At 48.1% G+C, this 10,606-nt stretch overlaps 1 protein-coding gene across 1 annotated transcript; it reads left to right on the top strand.

Moving 5' to 3' along the window:
* The first annotated feature begins 607 nt into the window (after positions 1–607).
* On the top strand, positions 608–6,341 carry SOX9 (SRY-box transcription factor 9). The gene is made up of 3 exons (XM_067547298.1): positions 608–1,536; positions 2,806–3,059; positions 3,796–6,341. The coding sequence occupies exons 1-3, from the start codon at positions 1,106–1,108 to the stop codon at positions 4,572–4,574; spliced, it is 1,464 nt and encodes a 487-aa protein (XP_067403399.1). The 5' UTR covers positions 608–1,105; the 3' UTR covers positions 4,575–6,341.
* The last annotated feature ends 4,265 nt before the right edge of the window (positions 6,342–10,606 follow it).

The raw sequence follows: 10,606 nt of genomic DNA, 5'->3' as shown, positions 1-10,606 counted from the left end.
GTGTACAAAATTTAAAGCACTGATTTACTCAAATAAGCCTTCGCCTGGATTTAAACCATGTTTGTTTTAATTAAAGAATAGCAGCAGAACAGCGAGCATCACATCACCCTTGATGACAAATGTATTGTTAAACACATCTATATGTAGTATAATGAAAAACAAACAACAGAGGTGAATCACAAAATCATTTACTTCACAGAAAAAAAGCTCCAAGTTCTTTTCCATGCCAAAGTAAGTGCAAGTTCGGAGCACACAATCTGTGTAAGGCAATGTTACCCCTGAAGTAGCTTTTATAGAACAGCAGACTTCATGTCCATGGTCCCACTGAAAACAAGAAACGTCTGCCTAGACAAATCAAACACAGAAGAGTTTACTTTTAAGGTATCACAAAAGTTCTGAAGTACAAAGAGTAAACTCAGACACTTCGACTTTTCTGTCTTTTTTCTTCCCCTTCTCTGAGATCTGTGCTCATTTCTCCCCTCCCTAAAAAAAAACTTGCAGCCAATCCTCTGTGTGCCAGCCCCGCAGGGGCAGGGTTGTCATTGGCTGAAAGTTTCTAAGGTGAAATAGCAGAGGAGAGTATTTATTAGAGACACGGAGAGGGTGTTGGAGATCTGAGCTTGAAATTGACTAGGTGAAATTGGGAGCCTTAAAACTTTCCAAAACCAAGGAACTTTTTTTCTTCTTCTGAGAGGCAGAGAGAAAAAGAAGGGACACAGAGGGGGGAAATAAGACTAACTCCAAACTTTGTTTTCCCACCCCCTTTTTGACTATCCTCAGCAGCGAAAGGGCTGGGTCCATGCACGTTTCCGAGAGCAGATCGCGGCAGCTCTGCAGCGGGCTGTGAACTAACTTTTTTCCCCCTCCTGCAAGTTGCTGTTAACTTCCTCCTTTCTTTTGCAAACTTTTTGCTGCCTTGCTTTCCCCCTTCCCTCCCCTCCTCCAGCTCTTCCTCGCTTTCTCCCCCCGCGAACCGAGCAGGCTGCACGCTAGTTTTAAGAAGCGTTGCCTCTTGATTATTATTTTTAATCCCTCCCTCTCCCCCACCCCTTGATTTTCATCCCCCTTCCCCCTCCCTCCTCCACTGCCCCGGCCACTTTCTCGCATGAATCTCCTAGACCCCTTCATGAAAATGACAGACGAGCAGGAGAAATGCATCTCTGGCGCCCCCAGCCCCACCATGTCGGACGACTCGGCGGGGTCCCCCTGCCCTTCTGGCTCCGGCTCGGACACGGAGAACACCAGACCCCAAGAAAACACCTTCCCCAAGGGCGATCCGGACCTGAAGAAAGAAAGCGACGAGGACAAGTTCCCGGTGTGCATCCGAGAGGCGGTCAGCCAGGTGCTGAAGGGTTACGACTGGACCCTGGTGCCCATGCCGGTCCGTGTGAACGGGTCCAGCAAGAACAAGCCCCACGTGAAGAGACCCATGAACGCCTTCATGGTGTGGGCCCAGGCGGCCCGGAGGAAGCTGGCGGACCAGTATCCGCATCTGCACAACGCCGAGCTCAGCAAGACGCTGGGCAAGCTCTGGCGGTGAGTGGGGCAGCCGGGGCCGGGTCCCAGGCTCCGAGCGCGCCGGGGCGCAGCGGGGCAGGGCAGGGGAGACGTCGCGTCTGGGAAGCGGGTCCCGGGCGTGGGCAGCCGGGCGCGCGGGGGGTCTCAGGCCGGGGCAGGGGCGGTGCGTGGGGCCGGGCTTCGCCGGGGCATTTCGCGGGCGCGCGTGGGTGGGAGGTGATTTAAGGAGGGGGAAGGGGCCTCTGGAAAGGGAAAGGTTGGAGGGCTGCAGAAAGAAGGTGGAAGGCTAAGCCCCTGGCTGAGAGGTTGTGTGTGTGTAAAGCCAGGCTTCATCTGCATTGGTGGGTGTGGGTGTGTGTAAAAAAGCCAGGCTTCATCTGCATTGGGGTGTGTGTGTGTGTGTGTGTGTGTGTGTGTGTGTGTGTGTGTAAAAAAGCCGGGCTTCATCTGCATTGCATCAGATTTGCACAAGAGACTAAATGATCCCCACTGGGGAGGAGGGAAAGGAAGGTGGCAAAGCGCTGCCAAGTTTAGTGGTAGGTGGCTGGCTCTGGCGAATGGGGCCTGGCTTGAAAATGAAGGCAGGGAGGGGAAGGAGAAAGAAAGTGAGTCACCTGGCCGGGGCTTATTCTGTGACGGCAGAACGAAAGAAAGAAAGAAAGAAAGAAAAAAAAAGTTAAATTTGCAACAGGAGGGGAAAGTTCTGAGCAAATCTGGCCCTCGTGAGGTGGTGCCCGGAGACATCCAGCGCTGTTAGTCATCTAATCTCTTTATTGAATCAGTGTGTGTGTGTCTGTGCTCTTCTTCCAGGGGGAAACGGCTCCAACCAACCCCAGAGGGGGAGAGGGGGGAAAAAAAAAAGTCACTGCCCTAGTTTTGCTGTCTCTTGTTTGGCCGCCAAAGCAATCTGCCAGTTTCATAGGGAGGGAGGGGGTTAGAGGGCAGCCCCAGCCAGCCAGAGAGTATGAAGCAATGGCAAGAGTCAGGCCACAGCGGAAGGGCTACCTAGTGGGGGTCCTTTCCTCAGTTCAGAGAGATGCCAACCAGGAGGGAGGCAGCTGTGACACTGGTGCAGAAGGGAGGCTGGGGGTGCAGATCGTGGGCGTGGGGGTGGAGCAATGGGCACGGCAGCCTGGCCTCCGGAGTGTGAGCGGACAGTTGTCTGTGGCGGCGGAGGCGTGCCCGGCTCTTTGTGGCAGGTCAAGGGATGGGGGTACGGGCCGGGCGGCAGGCTGCGCTTGCTCTTGGAAAGGCAGCTAATCCCCAGCTCCCCGCTGTCGCACCCAGGTTGCTGAATGAGAGCGAGAAGCGCCCTTTCGTGGAGGAAGCCGAAAGGCTGCGGGTGCAGCACAAGAAGGACCATCCTGACTACAAGTACCAGCCCCGGAGGAGAAAGTCGGTGAAGAACGGGCAGTCGGAGCAGGAGGAGGGCTCTGAGCAAACCCACATCTCCCCGAATGCCATTTTCAAGGCCCTGCAGGCGGATTCTCCTCAGTCTTCCTCCAGCATGAGCGAGGTGCACTCCCCGGACGAGCACTCGGGTAAATATGCAGTCTCCTGCCACCTTACACAGCAAGACAGACACGTGCAGGCACACACTTTCTCAGGGGCCCAACGTGCTGGGCGTAGGCCGCTAGGGAGACACGCCGCCGTCCCTACGTCACAGAGGTGCTGGTTGTGACTCCACAGCGAAGGCTGTGTTCTGAAACAGGCTCAAAAACACAATACACACAGGGAGTGACAGGCATAAACCCCACAGCTCTGGCTAGGGACAGCTGGTTACCACAGCGTCAGACACACACTCACCCACGCACACAGGCTCCTCACGCTCAAGACTTTTCCCACCGACTTTCCTCTTGGCAACAAAGTTTCAAGCGTCGGTGTCCCGTTTTTGCTTTTTAATTTAGAAATTCAATTAATTTTGAGATGCCGACCATCTCAGAAGCTTCATAATTTATCTGGCACTACATATTTCCACAGATACGGATCACACCCGTCTTATAAACTCCTGGGAACTGCTTGCGTTACCCTTCGCAACTGACTTCAGGGGCAGTGTGTTGATATCCGTAGGGCCCCAGAGATCTTGAGTTAACCATTAACTGAGTTATCACCATTATACAATGCCTCCTGCTTATAAAAACGGCTGCTTTAGATTTCAGAGGCTTATTGCTCTCTCAACTACAGAGACACTCCAGCTACTGAGCTCACCTCGTTTAACTGAACACGAAGGAAGCAGCAAACTCATGACTGCACTGTGCTATTTCTTTCCCTCTGCAGGGCAGTCCCAGGGGCCCCCGACCCCGCCGACTACACCCAAAACAGATGTCCAGCCTGGGAAGCAAGACCTGAAGCGAGAAGGGCGTCCCCTGCAAGAAGGAGGAAGACAGCCGCCCCACATCGACTTCCGGGATGTGGACATTGGGGAACTCAGCAGCGACGTCATCTCCAACATAGAGACCTTCGACGTCAATGAGTTCGACCAGTACCTCCCGCCCAACGGCCACCCTGGAGTCCCGGCCACTCACGGGCAGCCTGGCCAAGTCACTTACAGCGGCAGCTACGGAATCAGCAGCACGTCAGCCTCTCAAGCCGGGGCTGGGCCCGTTTGGATGTCCAAGCACCAGCCGCAGCCGCCTCCCCAGCCCCAGCCACAGCCGCAGCACACAATGACCACCCTGAGCAGCGAACAGAGCCAGTCCCAGCAGAGGACACACATCAAGACAGAGCAGCTCAGTCCCAGCCATTACAGCGAGCAGCAGCAGCACTCCCCCCAGCAGCTCAATTACAGCTCCTTCAACCTCCAGCACTATAGTTCCTCCTACCCGACCATCACCCGCTCGCAGTACGACTACACAGACCACCAGAGCTCCAGCTCCTACTATAGCCACGCCGCTGGCCAGAGCTCCAGCCTCTATTCCACCTTCACGTACATGAACCCCACCCAAAGGCCCATGTACACACCTATTGCAGACACTGCCGGGGTCCCTTCCATTCCCCAGACACACAGCCCGCAGCACTGGGAACAGCCCGTCTACACACAGCTTACCAGACCATAAGGGCAGAAAAGAAAAAAAAAAGAAAAAGAAAAAAAGAACTGTCTCAGACTTTATTAAAAAAAAAAAAAAGATACTAACGCTAAAGATGATGGAAAAAGAGAACACATCGGGCCTTCTGCACTACAGCATCCTTCGGGAAGGGGCCAGACCGCTCTGCTGAGAACTAGCAAAACTCGGTACAGACATTCCAAGGACTGGACATTAGCCTCAATTCAGGGGCAAGAGATGCGCTTTCCAACCGGCCCACTCGTCTGCCCAGTGTTTGGACTTTTGTAATTATTTTTAGCAGTAATTAAAAGAAAAGAAAAAAAAAAGGAAAAAAAATACCCAGAGTCCTCTGTGAGGAATATTCTCTATTTTAACTATTTTTTAGTATGTACTGTGTATGATTGTTACCAATTTGAGGGGATTTATACATATTTTTAGAAATTTTTTTTTTTAAATGCTCTTATTTTTCCAACAGCTAAAATGACACTTAGTGGCGCAGTCCTAGCTTTTCTTGCAGTCCGAGGTATTTTTGTAGAGATAAAAGTATTTTCTTTAAAGAAAAATAAAATAAAACGGCATGCATTGATTAGGGACAAAAACTGTTAAACTATGATTGGCGTCAGGCCAAGCTTTGATCAGCTGTGCAACCTGGGAGACGCAGGGGGCTAAAAACAAAATAGGCTTTATTTTTCTAACTTGGAAGGAGAGAGAGAGAGAGCCAGGAGGAGAATTTGTTAGTTTTATTTTTTTAAAGACCTTGAGCCTTAAAGCAGCGCTGTTGAAAAGCCTTAAAAGCAGCCCTGGGATATTTCTCCCCCCTCCCTCCCCAAGATGCTTATGACTGCCCTCCAGCACAAGGAGAAAGACTGGGCCCAGAAGGGAGGCAGATCTGATTTCTGGGGAAACTTACGTCTGACACTTTTACCAACAATCAGCAGCAGATTATGATGCCACAACCAGCATTCCCCTCCCCCTCCTGAGCTTCCTGCTTTGAACACCATGTGCACAACAGATGCTGGAAACCTCCAATCACCTCCCCAGCCCTTTAAAGAGCTTTGAGTGCAAACATCTAGGGCCAAAAGCCCATTAAAGACACCTATTGACTTCAGTGGGCTTCGGATCAAGCCTGTAGGGCACATTGGAAACATCTGACACATTTTACATTATTTATTTTGTGAGAAAAGCCGTTTTAATCAAGATTTTCTTTTTTAAAATCTCCCTTCTATTTTTTAACTCCTTTAAAAATGATTAGATTCGTTGGAGTCTTATTTGGAGGGTAAGATGCCTGTTAAATTATGGTCTAAACTGTAACCAGTTCTTTATTTATCTCTAATTCCTTTTTATTATTATTATTCCTTGTAATCTGTGTCCTAGCTTTGTACAAACGTGTCCTCTTCCTTTTTTTTCTTTTGTTTTAAGGATAAACTGGAATTTTGTTTTGTTTTGTACAAACTAAAGATTGCAAATGTAGTGTATCACTGAATCATTTGCCTTGTTTTCTGCCTCAGCTCTTTTGAACACACAAACTTGTGTGTATGTGAGACACAAGACAGCATTGATGAAATGTTTGTGTGTCATCTTTCTAACCTTCCACCCCTTAATGTTGTTTTGAGGTGGGGAAAATTGACTTGGTGAAGCTGTGGCTGAACAGTTAAGGATTGCTTTTTAAAAAAGACAGCAAACTTTTTTTATTTAAAAAAATGATATATTTGTTAACAGTTGTGGGTTTTTTGGTTGGTTTTTTTTTTTTTTTTTTTTTTGGGGATTCAGTAGAGTAATCTTAAAGCACTCATAATATGGAATCTTTCTATTTCTGTATAAAAGCAGATCTTTTTAAAGTATTTCTGTAACTTAAAAGACCTGTCATTTAAATCATATTTTGTCTTTAGGTAAGTTTTGTTTTATTTGCAAGACCCTTTGTTCTCTTTGTGAAACTTACCTTTTTGTATATTATTGTTTGCAATAAATATACATTGTATTATACAGTTGCTTTTTAAAATTTTTATTTCATTAACTACCCCAATTAAGGAACAGTGGGACGTTTTTGTCTCCTGTCTTGATTAATTTTTATCACTATATGGTCTTGGGACCTGAGCCTGCTTAACTGGGCCCAATCCTGCAATGGTTCTTTAGACAAAACTCCCACTGAAGTCAAGCAGTTGTGTCAATTTCCTCCTGCTACACTGCTAATCCCATACAGTCAGCGTTAGTCCCATGGCAGGGTTGGTAATTTAAAATTAGAAGGCCACCTGGGTGCCTACCATATTAATGTGTTACAGTACCATATTACAGTTAGTGAGATACACCGACATGCTGTGTAAAGGCTTGTGTCCTGTATACATACACAAATTTGTGGACTCAGCCCAGTCCCAAGTGCCCATCTCACAAAAAAACCACGTCACCTCTGATGCAGAGTGGATGCAGAGGACTGAAGGGGGAAATGGAGCTAGACTTTCCCTCTTACCCTCTAGGAGGCAATCCTCCCAGCTCAAGAGAAGGCCTGTTTGAATGAATCTTGAGTGGGGGTGAGAGGAGAGTGGGATTTGCCCTGCTGCTGCATTTTTCTGTGCCTGTTAGGTAGAGAAGTTGCCAGATGGACTAAATGCACAAACAAACCCTCCCGCAAAGCGGAAAACAACAACAAAGAATGAAAAGAGAAGCAACTGTCAAAGAAAATCAGAGACAGATCCCTGGCATAACTCCAAGGAAGTGACAGTGATTAAAAGGAGGTCCCACCTGGCTCGTCCCAGTGCTACATCTCTCTACCCCCAGAACGGAGCTGGACCGGACTTGGTATGCACCATCCATGACTGCATTTCAGTTTGAATCCATTCATATTGCGCTGGTGCAAAATTGTCACATGCAGTGGGGGAGGGAGAGTAGGAAGATCTGACTCTGTTAGTTTGGCATGAATCACTCAGGGAGTTTCCAAGATCATATGGACGTTCAGGTCATTTTCACTAACCAGATGCTATCACCCCCTTCCCTGCGCAGCAGAACAGGACAGGTATCAGCCTCTATCTGATGTCACTTTTCCTCCGAGCCAGTGGAGATGCTGGGATTCTTAAAGGACACGTAGGCACAGTTGTTTATTATATTTATTCTGGAGACTTCAGGCTTCCTGCTGAACTGACAGGAAGAATTTTGACACCACCTCCCGTGAGCTGCGCTTCCATCCGGTTCATTTACTGTCTCCTGTGCAGCTCTTATGTCATTTGTAGAGAGTTAAGAGGAGGGGACGGGGGCTCGCAAGATAACACCAAGCAGAGGATACGCTTGCTTTTACCATTCCCTCTGGCACCACTGAGTTGGTTGGCTTTCGTTCCTCATCCTGCAATTTCTCACTCGCACAAGCAGCCCCACTAATATCAGTGAAAATACCTTATTTCCGGGATGGCCCTTGGCAAGAGTCTGACCCCTTTTGCAAATGTCATGTCCTGGAGTAGGTGTAGATCATATACATGTCTGTATCTATATTGTTATGTCTATGCCCAAGTATTCTTATTCAGCCCTCTACAAGACGCTGACATCGGCAAGTGGAACCAAGCTAACAGTGGGCAGCTGCATAAATCCTCATGCGCAATGGACAACAGGCATCCCCGTCCACATCTAAAACATTTTCCTTGCCATTCCGTTTCTGAGCATCCGATCCAACAGCCGTTAATGCATCTCAGCACCTCCAGCTAGCCCAGATCTGTATAGTCACTGAACTCAGCCAATGCACCTTGATTTGTAGCTCCTTCGGCTAGTTCCATGCTGGGAACTCTACCCCATGCTCAAACCTGATCTGCAGTCCCCACTGCTATTCCAGGCCTAGGTTCTCCATGTACAGCTCTGCCAATGCACCTCCATCCTAACCTGCAGCACCTGTTGCTGTTCCCAGAGGCTGCTGAGCCAACCCTCTCCGATTTTCAGTCTGCTGGTTTTGAGACCCTGAGAAACGTGCACTCATGATTAGAGCTCAGTTTCATTGCAGCAGTTAAAGGTTATTGCATGAGCTCATTGTGTTACTTCACTCTTTTTTAGCCACCTAAGAACACTGGCTCATGCGCATCCCCAGGAGCAAGCCCCCGACTGTTTAGAAGACACAGCGTGGTCACAGCGCTGGACTCATGCTGGGAACGGGGACACACACCCGTACTCCTTAAGGGTTCCTTGGGAGCTGCCAGCACTTAGTGACCACGACCCCTGCAATGTCCTTTAGCTACATCTTTGCCCGACAGGCTGCAGGAGCCTCTAGACCTGCCTGCTGGCTGCTACGCGAGAGGCAATCCTTAGGCTATAGGCACAACATGGGGAGTTAAAAGCTGGCAGCTCAGTCTGGGCATTTCCATCCGTAAAGTGATGGTGCCCATTAACAATCCCATTTCAGCCTGACCATTTCTTCAGTACCGAATGGACGGTCATGAAGGCACTAGACTAGGAGTCATGAGTTTGGGATTCAACGCCCCACTCTGTCACAGACTCACTGTGTGACCTTGGGCAAGTCATTTATTCTCTCCACACTGCAGTTGCCCAGCTGTAAAATATGGATGAATGTAAAAATGTTTCCTTTCTCCCACCCATCCACTGGCTGGTCTACTTAGATTGTAAGCTCTTTGGGGCAGGGCCTGTCTCTTATTAGGTGTCTATGCAGCACATAGCACTATGGGACCCTCATCTCACTTGGTCTCTAACCACTAGTGTAATCCAAAGAATCAATATTGTCAAACTGCTTACTTGTTTTACAAGTAATGCTTACAATAACTATAACTGAAAGCCATTTCTTTACTCCATGCATTAACAGTTCTTTGGACAGAGCCAGCTTCAGACAGGCACTGTTGCCTCATGGATAGTGCACGGGTCTGGGATGCCGAAAACCTGGTTCTATTCTTGGCTCGACCACAGGCCTGCTGGGTGACACTTCACCTCTCTGTGCATCCGTTAACCCCTCCATAAAATGGGGATAACGATACCGACCTCCTTTGTAATGCACTTTTGAATCTACTGAAGAAACGTGCTACAAAAGGGCGGGGTGTTATTATTATTTGTTCACCTGAACAGTCAGAGTTAGTGGCGTGGGCGAGAATGTTTCCAGCAACAAACTTTTGTCAGGCAACTGCATTTTTTCGAAATAGAATCCCCCTCCTTTCCCCCCGCATGTTTTGTTTTGTTCAGAATGTTTTTTCTATGAAAAACAATGTAGCAATTCTCAACCAGCTCTACCACTTAGTTATTTATATGGCAGTAGCACCTAGGATCACTGTCACAGACCAGCGCCCTATTGGGCCAGGTGCTGTAAACACACAGTCTCTGGCCTAGGCAATCTCAGTAAACTAATCAGTTTCCTTCTACTACTTGTGTGTTGTGGGTCTTTTGCCCAATAACGAAAGAGGAAAAACATTCCAAAAACAGGAAAATATTCTAGGGTGCTGCTTATTTAATTTCCAGATCTGATTCACCTCATTCCAGGAAAGTACTTATATACCCTCAGATCTACAGGGATCTCAAAGCAGTTCTGACCAGCTTATATGCTCAGGTCCAGATCTTCAAAAGTATTTAGGCCCCAACTTTCTTTGAAATCAACGTTTTCCTGGCATCATTAGTACAATTAGGACTAACCATGAGTGCTGTAATGAATAACCAATAAGGAATGCCGCTGGGCAGCTTTGCATCCGAAAATGCACGGGGTGAGAGAGAGTCTAGTCCTTAGGAAGATGTTTGTCTTTGCTGCCGCTGCTTTATTTTTTCAGTTAGGATTTTCTTCCATTTTTCTTAGCAGGACTAAAAGGTTTCTTCCACGTGGGGACATGCAGGAAGAGAATAGAGATGGTGCCCCCAGGACAACTGTCTGGGGAAGTCAAGTCACATTCCACAGCTGGCATTGGAGGAGTTTGTAACATTTATGTCCCAGGGCAGCGGTTCTCAGCTTTTTCCACATTGCAACAGAAAAAAACCTAGTTCAACCATAGAGAAAGATTAGAAGTAGTGTGTGCGAATAAGGGATTATTTGTTTCGCTGGCAATTCTGAAAATAATCAAATATTCATTTCAGGCTGGACCACA

This window comes from Emydura macquarii, unplaced genomic scaffold, assembly GCF_026122565.2.
Source record: "Emydura macquarii macquarii isolate MOO-44397 ecotype Brisbane River unplaced genomic scaffold, CSIRO-AGI_Emac_v2 contig_1230, whole genome shotgun sequence".
In the NCBI taxonomy this organism is placed as follows: Eukaryota; Metazoa; Chordata; order Testudines; family Chelidae; genus Emydura; species Emydura macquarii.
The sequence above is the reverse complement of the archived record's forward strand: the minus strand, read 5'-3'. Positions and strand labels throughout refer to the sequence as shown.

Excerpts from the sequence above, each read along its gene's own strand:
- SOX9 (XM_067547298.1), top strand. The coding sequence starts at position 1,106 with ATGAATCTCCTAGACCCCTTCATGAAAATGACAGACGAGCAGGAGAAA. Across the intron at positions 1,537-2,805 it reads ACGCTGGGCAAGCTCTGGCG|GTTGCTGAATGAGAGCGAGA; the intron begins GTGAGTGGGGCA and ends TGTCGCACCCAG. Across the intron at positions 3,060-3,795 it reads CTCCCCGGACGAGCACTCGG|GGCAGTCCCAGGGGCCCCCG; the intron begins GTAAATATGCAG and ends TTCCCTCTGCAG.